Source organism: Brachyistius frenatus, unplaced genomic scaffold, assembly GCF_029030835.1.
Source record: "Brachyistius frenatus isolate BFR_SWC_R1_liver_20210118 unplaced genomic scaffold, ASM2903083v1 Contig_55, whole genome shotgun sequence".
In the NCBI taxonomy this organism is placed as follows: Eukaryota; Metazoa; Chordata; class Actinopteri; family Embiotocidae; genus Brachyistius; species Brachyistius frenatus.
Window position 1 is genome coordinate 710,524 of NW_027210654.1, and position 15,063 is coordinate 725,586.

Below are 15,063 nucleotides of genomic sequence, written 5' to 3' on the forward strand. Positions count from 1 at the left end.
GACAAGGAAATCTGTTTGTTGTTTCTTAAAGGGGTGTTGCTTCGATTGAATGAACATCAGAGGCATTATCTGACTTTGTTTAACTTGTAAATGCATACGTGTGGGAATAAATTTGATTAATTTGGTAGTTTGTACACAAACCACGCGTGTGAGTGTGTCAAAAGCTTTGAGAAAGAAAGCTCAAACACCTGTCCGCTGCATGACTTCCAAGGCTCACCTCAACGCAAGGAACCGGAGCTCTCGGTGACGAGCAAACAAAAAAAAGCTCACCTCACACACAGCGATATCAGCCTCCCTTCATTTGTCCTAGAAAGGAAGCCGGTGTGTGTGATGAGGCTACGAGCGGAATGACCTATTTGTCCAAATTTCTCACATAAAGCCTTAATAATCCTGCTGTTGTTTCCTCTACGTGATGACATTTCTAATTCTTGTCAGGGAAGAATGCAGCGTGTCAAACTGCGTTAAGAGTGTCTGAAGGCGCAGCAGGCAGGCGGCACGCTGGGGCAGATAGAGGGACGCGAGTGTGTAGGATCTCAGGAAGGATCGACGGAGGCTTCAACTTTCCCCAAAGGACGCTCTGGAGGACACGCACACGTCGCGTTCTTCAGGATTTATGTATTTCCTTGCATGGTTACGTGATGGCTGTCATGCATGTGTGACGTTAATTGTGGCAGAAGAAGGTCGTCGAGGGGTCAGTCAGTGTGTTGGATTAAGACTTGACCACATCTGGGTGACAATCTGGATCAGCTGCAGTCAGTCTGTCCCATCCACTCTCTAATTAACAACAAGCCTGCTGCACTCCGGGGACTCACTGAAACACACACACACACACACACACACACACACACACACACACACACACACACACACACACACACACACACACACACACACACACACACACACACACACACACACACACACACACACACACACACACACACAGAGCACAAAGAGAAGAGAGTAGCAGCAGATAGACAGACACTAAGGCAAGCAGAGAAACAGGCAGATTGAAGGAGGAAGCCTGGGGAATCACATCCAGGAGGTCTTTCCCCGTGTTAAATTTTAGAGGGGCACGGTGAGCTGCTTTCTTCTATAGGACCGATGTGAGGTTTAGTTACAGCTCTCTGCAGCTCTGTAGCTTGTCGCGAAGCAGCGCAGCCTTAGGCGCTGAGAATTCATGTCACACACAGCGGAATTTGATTAGGCAGGAGATGGTATTACTGGCTGACCTGGCGGGAGGAAGGAAGAGGGTAGTCAAACAAGGGAGAGTGATGGAGGGAGGGGAGGGGTGAATGGCGGAGAGGTAAAGAAATGTAGCGCATGTACTGTATGTCAGTGCATGCCAGGGTGGGGGTTATATAAGGCGGGTGGGGTGGGGTGGGGTGGGGAGCTGGGTGTGGGGGGGGTTCAGTCTGCCTTGCAAATGTCTCCCCGTGCCCTCTTTCACTTTGCCCCAGAAATGAGGAACTAGTCAACCAGAGCAGCGTTTATGATTGAAAGTGTGTACGCGCATGTGTGTTTTGTCTGCATGTTTGTTTGTGGCAGGGAGACGTATGTCATTACGACGGTAGGACGGCGCCCCCGTGGCTCCTGGCTATACGTTCCCAGGCGCCGCATTTCAAATGGATTTTCGGCGTCTGTTGTTTTATCACATCTCCAGTATGCACGGCTCCACCAGCCGACCACATCGACTGTGCCCCCTCTATCACTTGATCTCTGTCTTAGTCACCCTAAATCAACAGAATGGGGACGAGCCGACGCCGAGCCTTGCAATTTCTCTCCTCTGGACTGGACTGGACTAAAGCAACTGCTGAAAGGAAACTAGACAATACAATGACAATAATGCCAGACAACAGAAAATACAGACCAACCACAAGTGAAGGAGGGAGACAGACAGTCAGTCAGTGAAGCAAGCAGATGAGAATGTGTTTGGTTTGGCCAGCATTTTACATAACTGTCACGCTGGGTTTTTCAACTGAAAGGCTGCAATACAATATTATGTATGATATGATATTATGATATATGATATTTTGCAGTTTCTGGACTGCCCTGTTGTGGCTTGCTCTCTGCTGGACGAATTTCCTTTTCTTTTGACTGTGCGCCAATCTCAGATGGAGCTGAGGAAGGGAATAGATCTTGCTCACTGAATCCCTCGTACACTCCAATTTACTGAAGTGATGAAGCTCTGGTTTAAGCATCCCTCAGCCGTGAGCACACGCAATCTCCTCTGCCTGACTTACCCGCCTGCGCCACGTCTGTACGGCGCGTCTCGCCGCCCACTGTGCTGCCTTCCTGTCTGTTTCCGTGAACGTCTCGATCTTGGTGACGGGCTCACCGGCTGGTTAAGCTGGTTGACTGAGTGACTGTGCGTTAGGATGTGTTATCATCGGTCTGCGTTTCTGCCTTTTGTTTGGCTTTGCCCTCACTTTGCAAGTTCTCTTTGACCCACATTTCTCCTCTGGGTTTGTTAACGGTGACTAACAGACTGTGAGGATGCCATGGCATCATTCTGAAGGGTCAGCAGCTGCAGTTTAATGCTCTCCCAGAAACTTGCACCTGTTTTTATTTTATTTTTCTGAGATGTACTTTTTACTGCCAGAATGTGATGGCTATTACCAATTTTGTTAGGTTATTATTTGGAGAATCAAAGGAAAGTCTGATTTTCATGAAGGCTCAAGTTTGTCACAGCAGAGCTGCACATGCCTGAGGGTCGGGTCAGTATCATGCCAATGTCCGCCTGGCTGGCCTAATAATGTCTGACTGTCAGTCCACTACCCTAATAGGACTGCAGAGACTTGAGGCTCCCTTTCGGCATCCCCTAAATCTTCTCTCTAGGCTGTCTCTGCACACAGCACCACTGTATGACAGATACCCATCATTTACCGATGGCAAATCCTTCCCGGCACTCTTCCCTTTTGACGAGAGAGGCAGAAGGGACAGAATATGTGTGGGTAGCTGGGTGTTGATCGAGAGGGCATCCATCTTCCATTGTTGTGCCCACCCCCGCCCTCTCCAATTTTACCCTCCCTCCTCTCCTTTCTGTCATTTCTCCCTCTACGTCCATCCTTGTTGAAGGAGTTTTGTCCCTTTGACCCCTGCACCAGGCAGCAGGGGGTTGGGGGCTATAGCGGGTACTGCTGGGAGACGCGAAGAGCCCCCTCATTGCAGTTGGAAATGAGATGTATTACCGCTGCATGCTGGAGAATAATAATAACCACAGGAAAGAGGTAATTACCTGCTGGGAACGAAAAAGCAGTGCACAGACGCCTAAACGAACTACTGAGCTTTGCTCTAGCTGCAGTCATTGTTTGGGTTTTGTACACGTTAGCATTACTAATCAAAGCTTTTGCGAGCAGACGGAGGAAGAAAGATAGCGGGCAGGTGATAAATGGTACTACACTGCTTCTCCAAGGAGGGACGGGAAGTCTCCATAGCAGCAAATATATTACCAGGGCAGTAAAATATGTGTTGGATGTTTTATGTTTCTTAACAGTAAATCTGATATGTTATCTAATGCTGCTATGAGCCAAAAATCATTTGAAAAGCAGCCTGTATGTAATAACAAAGGGTCATGGAGTGTGAGAGAATGTGCCATATCCTGTGTGCTAATATTGACTGTGCCATGCTGCGACAACAGGGCTCCATGTGACATGCGTGCCACAGTGACAGGGGTGGCTCACTGCCCACTGAATATTTCATTATATAAAATGCCTCAAAGAGGAGGGAGGTGTTCAAATGTGAGACTGGGAGAGGGAACAGAAAGGATCTTTGATTGTGCAAATGCTATCTATGTTAGCTCTCAGTTACACTTTACTCCCTCTGTGGCTAGTGACCTGAACTGTTCTTCAGGGTGTGTTGAATCAGCACCAGCACACACCCGGCTGTCACCCATATTTTATACTGGCCTGCTTTGATGAATTTGAATTGCGGTAATCACTATTTCTGTTGGAGTGGAGTTGTTTCTGCAAATTTCCACATTGCTTTTTGCATTTTAATAACCGTCCTTCTTTTGATGTTGATCCCTCCCTTTGTAGGGAACATCCTCTCTCCTACTGTCTGTCCATGAAGCTTTTATTTTGCCTTGTTGTAATGTATCGCCAGACCCACAGGGAATGCTAATACTTTAACAGGTAAAACAGTGGCAGACTTGTCAGCGCTTTTTTCGCTGTGCATTTTTCTGAGAGAAAGAAAAATAGAGAGGGAGGCCTTTTTTTTTTTTCAAGACCTTGAACACCAGGAATGTCGCCCCTGCTTTAGGGAGTGAGACAACATTTCTCAAGGACTCTGTTAAAAAGTTTTCCTTGTCCAGATACCCCTCCTCCCCTTTCCACCTCTCAACCACCTGGAACATTCAAGCTCTAAATTTAAATGACATCAGCAGTCGCTGCCTGCATAAATGTGCATTTACACAATCTCTGCATCCTGTGTGCACGGCTTGTGCGCCGTACGGCAATTTCTGATGTGATGAGGGCAGGTGGAGCAGTTGGGGAGGTGTGTATGTATATGTGTGTATATATGTGTGTGTGTGTGTGTGTGTGTGTGTGTGTGTGTGTGTGTGTGTGTGTGTGTGTGTGTGTGTGTGTGTGTGTGTGTGTGTGTGTGTGTGTGTGTGTGTGTGTCTTGGGTTGGAGTGAGATTCTACGAACCACAGGTGCACGGCAGGGGATGTAACTCCGCACATTGATTTCACAGCCAGCGACCACCGTGCAATATATCTAGAGAAGTGTTTCTCTACGGTGCGTCTTCAAAGAGGCTGTGGAGGAACCTTTGAGGGTATAAATATGTAGATGAATACCCACGGGGAGGAAGGGAGTCATTCACAGCACCAACCCGGGTCTTTTTACATTTAGCAAGGGCAAAGCGTGGGACGGAGAGCGGGGTAGAGGCAAAGAGAAGGGAGGAAAAAGGGAAAGAAGAGAAGGAGAAAAGTCAATGGCAGCCTCTTTTCTCATCAAGTGCTTTTTCCTGTTAGCATCGGACAGCTAGCTCTCTCCACAAACATCACTATGTCATAACAGTGCTTTTATTTTAGCCAGTATAAGATTATTCTGGCCAAGTTGGCTATCATACTTATTTACCTCGAGGATACTTGCTGCTCTTTACCCATAACTGCCTGGCTATTGAATAAAACATAGTTACATAAAGGCCAATGATGAAGTCTTTGCAACAGAAAGGAAAAAGATCAAATCCATTACCACGGACTGGTTGACCTGTGTGTGTGTGTGTGTGTGTGTGTGTGTGTGTGTGTGTGTGTGTGTGTGTGTGTGTGTGTGTGTGTGTGTGTGTGTGTGTGTGTGTGTGTGTGTGTGTGTGTGTGTGTGTGTGTGTGTGTGTGTGTGTTTGTGTATATACGTGTTGTGCATTTATGTCTATATAAATGCTACCGGGTTGCGGGGATCCATCAGTCTCCCCTCTGGAGCCGAGCTAAGGGAAGGTCAGCCTGATGGATACATCCTGACATGCACACAGCCTGTGATGTCAGCTGTGTGCATGTATCTGTGTGTGTGTGTGTGTGTGTGTGTGTGTGTGTGTGTGTGTGTGTGTGTGTGTGTGTGTGTGTGTGTGTGTGTGTGTGTGTGTGTGTGTGTGTGTGTGTGTGTGTGTGTGTGGGCTGGCAGGCCAGCCAAGCACAGGCACAGTTCAACAGAGCAGAGGGTGGACAGGCGAGTGGAGAGGGGGAGCGCTACAGCCCGGCCACGGCGTCCCAGTTTGAGGGGGTTTAGCTGGCAGAGGGGTGGTGAGGAAGTGGGCGGATGGTAAAGCAGGGTGAGGTGTAGGGGTTGGCTGGGCTGGCAGAGGAGGGTGGGTGAAAGGGCTGAGGTGTATGGGTGGTGGAGGAGGGTTGGGGGGGTGGGGGGGGATGCTGGGGTGGCAGAAGAAAGGCTCCATTCATGAGTCGTGCCATCTCTGGCTCCCAAGGGGACTGGGGCTCATCAATGACCAGGCCAGCTGGGAGGATGTCAGCATGCAGACTCTCTCTCTCCCTCCATCCAGCCCTCCCTCTTTCTTTTGTCATGGGCCAGTGCTGTCAAAGGCACTAGCCAGAACACTGAGGCCTCTCATGCACTTGGGTCCCCTTTCAAATTCAGTGAAAGCTCTGGCTAGCCGGTGGTTTGCACACCGTCTGTACTGTATGTCACATGTATGGTGTGGAGGGAGAAGCTCCGCCACCGCCCTGAAAGAGGCACTGTGTGTAACTGCCATACCAGATGGAGATGAGCTACTATAGGTGGTGTGCAGCTCAGGAGGTGATAAATCAGCAGTGTCATCTGAATGGAGCATGCCCAGTTAGTGTATCCAATTCTGGATGACAAGATGTAGTCCTCTGTAGAGCCAAATCCAACTGGTTTGGCCCTACAGATGGCAGTACGGTAGCCTGGTATTACCAGACCCCAATTCACTGCGTGAATATATGGGTCTGGGTACGCTCCATTGAGGTTTGTTTCCAGTCGTTGCATCCTAATTAACCTCGGGTTAATTTGGAAACTATTGGAGCAGCCTTTAACCAATTGGCATTGACCACCATGTACCATATGTTGTGCGCGCTGAAACTCTAGACATTGTTAATACTACTTCAACATCATCGGAGCTTGTCACACCCACTGGTCGCTGATTGGCTCACCCAACTGGCTGAGCAGAGTTTCCAGGCTATAATCACAGCGAAGACTGAGCTGTGAGCCCGCCCAGCAATGTGGTGCCCTGATTTTCCTTTAGCACCATGAGATTTACATTTGTGCCCAAGACTTGAATGTCTCAAAAGCTGGATGGATTTCCATGAAATTTGGTAAAGGTTTGCATGTCTACCTCAGGAGAAAGTGTAATGAGTTTGAGAGTTGTTTAACTATCATCTACGACCACGACTTCCTTTTTCATTTTTATCTGGTATTGTTGACCAAATCCCTGCAAAACTAATACCATTCCCATTAGCATCAGCTGCACTATGTTTCGTGATAATCAGCAAAAAGGAAGCATGCTGCTGTACTTAACTAAGATGGTGATCCAAATAAACTTCATACCTACTAAACAACAGTATGTTAGCGTGCTGAAATTAGGACCACTGCGCTGAAATGCAACCTCACAGAGGTGCTAGCACGCCTGTGGCTCTACATTTTGTTCAGTGATTGACCCACAGGGAGACGATGACAGTCAAAACTGTAAATTTTATAGGCTTGGAGTGAGACGTTAAGGGGGGGGGGGGGCAGGAAAGGAGCAGGGTTTGCCCGCTGCGCAGATGTGCGTGGTGTTTATCATTGCCAGTGAAATGCCTGCATCAGCAGCAGCTGTGGGGCGCTTTGCATGCAATGGCAGAGGTGCATTGGTAGGGGCAGATTTGCATTTGTGGTTTCATATCACCAGCAGCGATGTTACTCCCTCTCTCTTCCTTCCTCTCTTTCTCTCTCTCTCTCTCTCTCTCTCTCTCTCTCTCTCTCTCTCTCTCTCTCTCTCTCTCTCTCTATCGCTCTCTGTTTCGCTGATCCGGAGGAGCTTTCTGTGAGCGGCAGAGGAGCAACGAGAGCAGCCTAAGTAGAGCATTGGAGCATAACCCGGAAAGGTTCAGGCTGAAATGGATCCAAGCATTACAACAACACCAGTAAATCTCTCAATCACACACAGGGGCAAAAGCCATGCTGTTGTCACAAACACACACACACACACACACACACACACACACACACACACACACACACACACACACACGCATATTAAAAGGTAAACAAATAGCAGTAATTGCACTCTTGTTATGAAAGTAGTGACCGCATGTCAGCTCCTCTGTTTCTGCTTTGCTTGTTTGTGCGTATGAATTATACACAATATAGTGATTGATGTTGGAAGTTTTATGAGTATAAGTTGAAGGTCCTGTGGCCGCGATGTGTCACAGTGATCTCGAGAACTATTTGATGAAAGGGTTTCCTGCGTCTTTCATCTTCACAACGAGTTTTGATGGTGGAGAATTTCCTCAAAAACAGCCTCGACTTTTTCACAGCTGGCAGTGATTCATGCACATTTTTAGTTTCCTCAAATTTAAATGAGGTTTATGGAAAACTCATACTCATGCAAATAAGGAGGTATATGTTTTGTGCTTTTTGTGTCGCAATATGTGAATCCTATTTAGATGACAAATATACCACAGAACTGCTGGGTTGCTATATTGGTTTCATTTTATCATGAAAAAATGCATAGGTAATAATAATAACACAGTGCTGCCTGTTTCTATTATCAACCTCTTCACAGACAGTGTGATAAGCAAAAAGCTGAAAGTGCAAATGATAATATGGGATTATAAACAGAACACAATCCTAACAAACTTCTGGATATTGTTCTGCGTTTGTCAAGTAGCTTTTGCTATGATACAGTGTTTAAGTGACTTAACTTCAGCGAATACTTCAAATTGACCTGGACTCTGAAACAGTGCTTTATAATACAAAGCTTTACAGTTCAAGTGTTTCACTCGCATTTGCAGCTAAAATAGATATGTGCAAACCTGAAACCGGATTTAGGAGTGCAGTGAGCGAGTAAAGATTACAACCTGATGTAATGAATCAGATAAATACAAGACAACAGTGATTATTAAGTGTGTAGTGGTAACATAACCTCAGGCCTACGGCCTACAGATGTGTGTCTCTCAGAATACGCACACACGTACACAGACAGAGGGTGACATAAGAAACTTGTACTGGAGAACATGCTAAAATGCGGTGTTACTATTTTGTGTTCAATAAAACTTTCCAATGTAGTGCTCAGCGTTGTAAAAAGCTGTGTTATTGATTTAAACAGTATTCAAAGTGCCTAATTTCCTAAAAATCTGTTTATGCGTCAGATAGCTTTGTCAGTGGTTTTTTTTTAAACCGAGGCATGTGTGTGGAGTAGATACTGCAGTCTTCCACTGTCATACTCCTCCACTGGTTTTCACATCATAATTGCGCACAAGGAGAAAGAGCACAAACACACACATGCATTGAAAAATATATATTAAACTCTGTGTTAATTGAAAATTGTTCTCTCTGCTTCTAAATTTGTGTGTATGTGTTTTTTTCATTTAGGAACACATATTCTCCTTGGGAAAATGGTTAACATTGATAAAAGGATGGTTAAGTGTGTTTATGAGCATGTGCATATGGAGTTTGATCAAGCTGCATCTTTTTCTGGATGTAAAGGGATGCACTTCTTACAGTTTAGACTTTTTTTGGTGTGCCTGCCACCCTGTGTGGTGGCGTACTTGTCTAGACCTGGGAGCAGCTGTTATTCTTCCCCTCTTCCTCATGTACTCGGTAAAAACTCCAGCCAGCCTAACAAGCTGTTATAGCAGGATCATGCCGACCCCGGTCCTGGTGTCCATCTCTTCCCTTTTTCTACCTTCAGCAGACCTCGTCGTTCCCTCTGATATCACCTCCTCGCAGGCTCCTTTATGCCTCTTTGGCAGCCTTTTGACGGCTGTCTCGGCTCATTGTGTGTGATGTTGTCTTTGTGTTGGTGTGTAATGGTGCTCTAAGATACTGTTGCAAGAGTCTTGTCTTGGTGTCTGTTCCACTGCTGCCCTTGAGACCTCAATAACCACCTTCTGTGACAGGAGCTCTTCACTGAGCAAAGCACTGCCCCCACTTCTTCCTCTTGCTCCTATTTTGTGCAGAATCCCATTGTCTATCCTTGTGGTTTCATCTGCCTCTATACATTAGCCATATCCAAGTGTACAATGAGTCGCCTGTGCCCTCTCTTCATTTCACCCAGCATCAGCGACCAATGAAGCGGGGGAGGAGGGGGTCTACAGTGGGAATTTGTTTTTAAGTGTGTAAGATATGTTCATTCACCCCCCGCCTGAACCACTCACCCATCACCTCCCTACAGGTCTATAAAGTACTATAGCGTCCTCCACCCCCCCCATGCTGTTTTCCACATTCTCTGTTCTCTTGATATGTACAGCTCCAGCGGGCCGAAAGCCAGCAGACCCCCTCATTTCTCTCTCCATGGCCAAAACCCTGCCAGAGCCCGCCTCGGCCTGAGGGGTGGGGACAGGGGGATGGGATGGGATTTAACCATGGTCATGGCAATCAGCATTGTGAACTTGAAACTTCCCAACATCAGCCTTGAGCTCTTGTGAACTCTGTGTCATGCTGTTAATACGTTATTAATGGATAGAGATTTTCAGTACTTCAGTGTGGATTTACTTATTTTTTTAACCTTTTTTGCACACTCACACACACACACACACACACACACACACACGCACGCACACGCACACACGTGATGACAGCCAGAGAAACCTCTTGAAAGTGCTTTGAATTGTTAGCAGAGCAGAATCACTGTGTTCTTGGTTATTTTAAGTCCCATCAGAGACAGAAGTGCAGTAGTCTTTCTGACAAGACATCAAACGTGTTAAATGAAATTCAGGAACTGTTTGGGACAGCAGCGCTGCTCAAATAACTGAAACAATATTTCTTCTTTTTCATCAAATCAGAAATATTTATGTCTTTTACAACTGAAACAGTCTTTTACTCTTATTACTCTGTTTGTGTCTATGTGTGTACAACTTGGAAAAAAAAGCCTGTTTGGAAATTAAGGATTGGCATTTTTAATTTGAGTGTAGCTCACTAAAAGCCAGCATGAAGCGTGATGCACGGTCTGGTGAATATTTATATTGGTTTTAATTTTCATGGCATAATTGCTTCCATATTGCTTTATGGCCGTGGACTGTGAAACTTTGTAAACATGTTTGACTCCCAGAGATGGGGCTCAGTGATTGGTGCTCCACGCTACGGTTATCAATCAGTTATCTGCAAGGTGCCACCTTGGAAACTGCCCAGACAAGAGATATGGAAAAGGGAACACCCTGCTGACTCCAACACCAGTGAAAGTAAACCTCAAGGCTGCACCGAGCGATCAATGTTAAGTTAACAAATCAGCCTTCAGACATTGTAGATTAATTGAATTGACTGCCTTGGTGAGGAACTGTATGTGTGCAAAAAATGTACACCTACTTTGTGTGTGTATTTTGTCCAATTACATCGTATTGGCTTTGGGATTGTTGCTCAGATTTGTGAACAGTCTCCAGCTCCCTCCCACATATGCAGAGTGGATTATTTTACTCTTCTGACCTGCGTGTACCACACTGGGCTGCTCCCCATGAGCTCATATGAAGTGTGAAAAGAATATGACTTTGTATTGAAAACAAAGTCGTGTCACAATTTGTGTCTTTGTCTACTGGGATTGGATAAATACATTTTGTACAAGATAAAAGCATCTGATTTCTAACTGCGCTGTGTTTTCTGTCCTCAGGGCTCCAGAAATCATCCTGGGCTTGCCGTTCTGTGAGGCCATAGACATGTGGTCCCTGGGCTGTGTAATAGCCGAGCTCTTCCTGGGATGGCCCCTCTACCCGGGAGCCTCAGAGTACGATCAGGTAACACTGAATGATTGCCTCTAAACTGCCTCCTGACCTCTGAGCAGCTCGTGATTGCACGTGTTGTGGGTGCCAGCACACCCACAAACTCATTCATGTGCAGTTTTGTTTACGTGAACACATTTGTGTGTGTCCTCTCTCCATGTGAGTGTGCTTGGGAGGCTGAGATGCTTCTCCCTGAAATCCCCCTGACAGCCCCTGATGATTCTTGCGCAGCCTCCCTGTTTATCTGAACAGATGCCACAGAGCCACTAGTCCAATTAGCGCAGCCCCTGTGCTCCAGAGCAAGACATTGTCGCGTTCTTCTCTCGCTATCAAGTCAGATGGGGCTCAGTGGGGAAACCTTGAGCAAGTTGTGCTCCATCTCGAAACAAGCTTGTCTGATTTTTCACAAGCTCAAAAATTTAGCATGTCTGATTTACAAGTCTCAAATCAGTCCTTCACTCTTAAGCTGAGGTCATGTTTGACTGCTGTGTGTTTTCCTGCCATAAAAGTTTGGAGCACTTCATATCAGCTTAGATTTTCAAACTGCCAAAAGAACATCCATCCCAAAGTATTAGAGTTTTTTGTGTCATCTGCAGGAAAGATTCCCAGTCCTCCTCAATTAAATGCAGCTTATGGTTCAATGATGCATGTCAAAATCTCTTCTGTTCTGCAGATCCGGTACATCTCTCAGACGCAGGGTTTGCCCGCAGAGTATCTGTTGAGTGCAGGGACGAAGACCACCAGGTTCTTCAACAGAGATCCAGACTCCACATATCCTCTCTGGAGACTTAAGGTACAGCTGGAGCGACACGGATGCATTCACAAATACACACAGAAAATCTGAGCCGGTAGAATTAAGTCCATCCTTCCAGGAACAGGTGATGGTTTCACGAGCAAAAGCTTCACCGGTAAAAGCTGTTGTTAATATTCCAGAAACTCCGCGTACTGTGTGAGGCATTGACTGCCCTGTTGCTGGCTATAAACAAAGTGAGAGGGTAATGAGAGCAAAATGGATCTGTGTGCGAGGATTTGGCAAATGAAAATGCAGCCTGATGAATGGAGTTCAGAGGGTGCGCTAACCCCCTCTCACTGTTCCTCTATGTAGGCCACTCAATAGGAAACTCTGCTCTCTCTTTTTTTTTTTTTACCCTCATTAACTTCATTTGAACTTTTGTGTGCCACACAGAGATTTTGCACGTTTAATTTGTCACTGTATTGAGCTGCAAATACTGATACTTTGCTGCATGGTATGAGGATGTTTCTATTCGCCGTTGATGAAGAGTTAAGTGCATTTGTTTCTCATGAATTCCAGTAACATACAACAACCACTGACAACAACTGATGATGGTGAATGCCTTTTAATGAATACAAATAGTAAAAGAGAGTACATAGTGCTTCCTCGTCAGTGGGGCTGCCCACAGGCTTTTAGCAGCTGTCAGTTGCGCGTTGAACTTTTTGCTCAAATTTAAGAATTTTTCAGTCTTCTCTGGAAACTGTATGACCTTTGTGCCTCCGTGGCTTTTTTCAAAACACCTCGTTGTCAGTTCAGAGCGGGGTGTTTTTGAGTTCCTCGCCATAACAGTTGACAGAAGCATTGTAGGGAAGATAGAGAGATGGATTAATAACTTGCACTTGACACCACTGCTGTAACGCCTCATGATTTTCTAGGGCCTTCGGTATGTGGAAAATCAAACGTCAAGCTATCCTGAACACTTTTTTTTTTTTCCCACTGAACAGTGTGTGCTCAGCTTTAATTTGACCTTGCCATGTGTTTCCATGTAACAGCAGCTGTATTGCCTTGCTGACTGTAATTCAAAATATTGTGTGTTTAGTCAGGAGGTTTCTATAGTCAGGTCCACACACATATGTTTAGTGTACTTCTGCATCCTGTCAAAGAGAGCAATCAAGTGTTTTTATTCTTGTCTGTGCATTTTCATAAAGTCACCAGAAACTAGCACAATGTAAATCGTCTCAGTGTGTGTGTGTGTGTGTGTGTGTGTGTGTGTGTGTGTGTGTGTGTGTGTGTGTGTGTGTGTGTGTGTGTGTGTGTGTGTGTGTGTGTGTGTGTGTGTGTGTGTGTGTGTGTGTGTGTGTGATATAACGTGTGCCTCCATATGCAGTCTCGCCAGTCGTTCTTGGCTGTTAGATGAGTATTTGTGTGTTACCCCGGGGTTGCTCAGAGGGTGAGCCGAGTCCTGCTGCACATCAACAACAAGAGGCCGTAATGAGCCAAATGTAAATAGTGCGTTTCCAGAGGGGAAGTGTCACGGGATTTGAGAGGAACATCTGCTTCTTGTCTCCCGCAGACTCCGGAGGACCACGAGGGTGAAACAGGGATCAAGTCCAAGGAGGCTCGCAAGTACATCTTCAACTGCTTGGACGACATGGCGCAGGTATGTCGTTTCAGTACCACAAAGATCAACTCTTCCTCTTGCCCCAAATCAGACAATAGATGTATTATTTGCTTTTTCTCTGTCTATTTTGCTTCAATCATATCCACCTGCCTTTTATTTGAAGCCTCTTTGATGGGGCTGCTCAGGTCCTGGGCCAGTTTGATCCATCACATCCCGAGAATTATCTATCAGATATTTGAAATCCTTTAAAATATTTATCCTGCCAGGGTCTGATCTCCAGCTGCAGTGTAGCTTGGCCGCTATTTAGAACTTTACAGAGTGAAACGAAAGCAGCTGTTTGCCGAAACCCCTCCTCAACCTAAACCTCTGCCTCTGCTCTTCATTTTGCTTAACCACTAGCTAATAACTTACAGACAAGACATTTGAGCGGAACATGTGGTGTGGCTGGTTAACAGGTTTGATATGTACAGTTTGCTTTCTTATTTAAGCTGCAGTGCGTGTTGTGGTTATGTTCTCACTTTGCGAATTTTGCTGTACATGTAAGCAAGTCAAGGGCAAGGGTATAAAGTGAGACACTTACTCACACTATTCCATAATATTCCAACTATTTTTCCGGACTGGTTCACTGGGATCTACAACACTCAGCTGGGTAGCCCCTCTCCCTGCAGCCCTGCATTTTACCTGTGGGACTGTGGTTGTTTAGAAGTTCTTACGTAACCCATGGAAAATGGTATGTACGACTTATGAGGTTGGATCAAAAAGTTCTGAGACTCTCCCTGTTGCGCACAAATGGAGCGCAGTACAGTGACGAGCAGGGGGAGGCCATTACCGTCGTGAGTCAGAGGTCCAAGTTACGTTTCTTGATCAACCACAGCACCTGTGATACACAAGTTTTTGTGACCACTGCTACGTGCACATTTACAATGACTTGAGCAGAGAGCGCAGATCAAGTTTCTTGTCAAAGTCAGGAAACACAGACCCTCGAAATGCTTTAGAAAATCTACGGCATTGAAGCGACGATTCGGGCGAGGTGTGTTGAGTGACATTTGCATTTCGAGAGGGGCAGAACGTCACTGCCTGAGATCAATAAATGTACATCAGGTCAGAACTGCAATTAGGTGGGTTTTCTTTGACATTCGTCCCCCAGGGTCAGACTGTCAAAGCTGAGTTCTACTGTGATGTTCTGTCGCGTCTGAGAGAAAATATTCAGGGCTAACAACCTGAACTGTGGTGCGATGGCACTTAGGTTTTCCAACATGACAATGCACTCGTCCATCAGCACTGGAAATACAGGAGTTTCTCAGCTGCAACAACAAAACGGTCGCT

The 15,063-nt window shown here is 46.0% G+C and overlaps 1 protein-coding gene across 4 annotated transcripts in view; it reads left to right on the forward strand.

Annotated features, from left to right (window-relative positions):
- The window catches only part of hipk2 (homeodomain interacting protein kinase 2), a 75,185-nt gene that overhangs the window by 40,420 nt on the left and 19,702 nt on the right, over positions 1-15,063 (forward strand). For all 4 annotated transcript variants that reach the window (XM_069705249.1, XM_069705250.1, XM_069705251.1 and 1 more), the window contains exons 3-5: positions 11,275-11,398; positions 12,057-12,176; positions 13,690-13,776. In XM_069705249.1, coding sequence (XP_069561350.1) covers positions 11,275-11,398; positions 12,057-12,176; positions 13,690-13,776 — 331 coding nt within the window. The remainder of the gene's footprint in view (positions 1-11,274; positions 11,399-12,056; positions 12,177-13,689; positions 13,777-15,063) is intronic.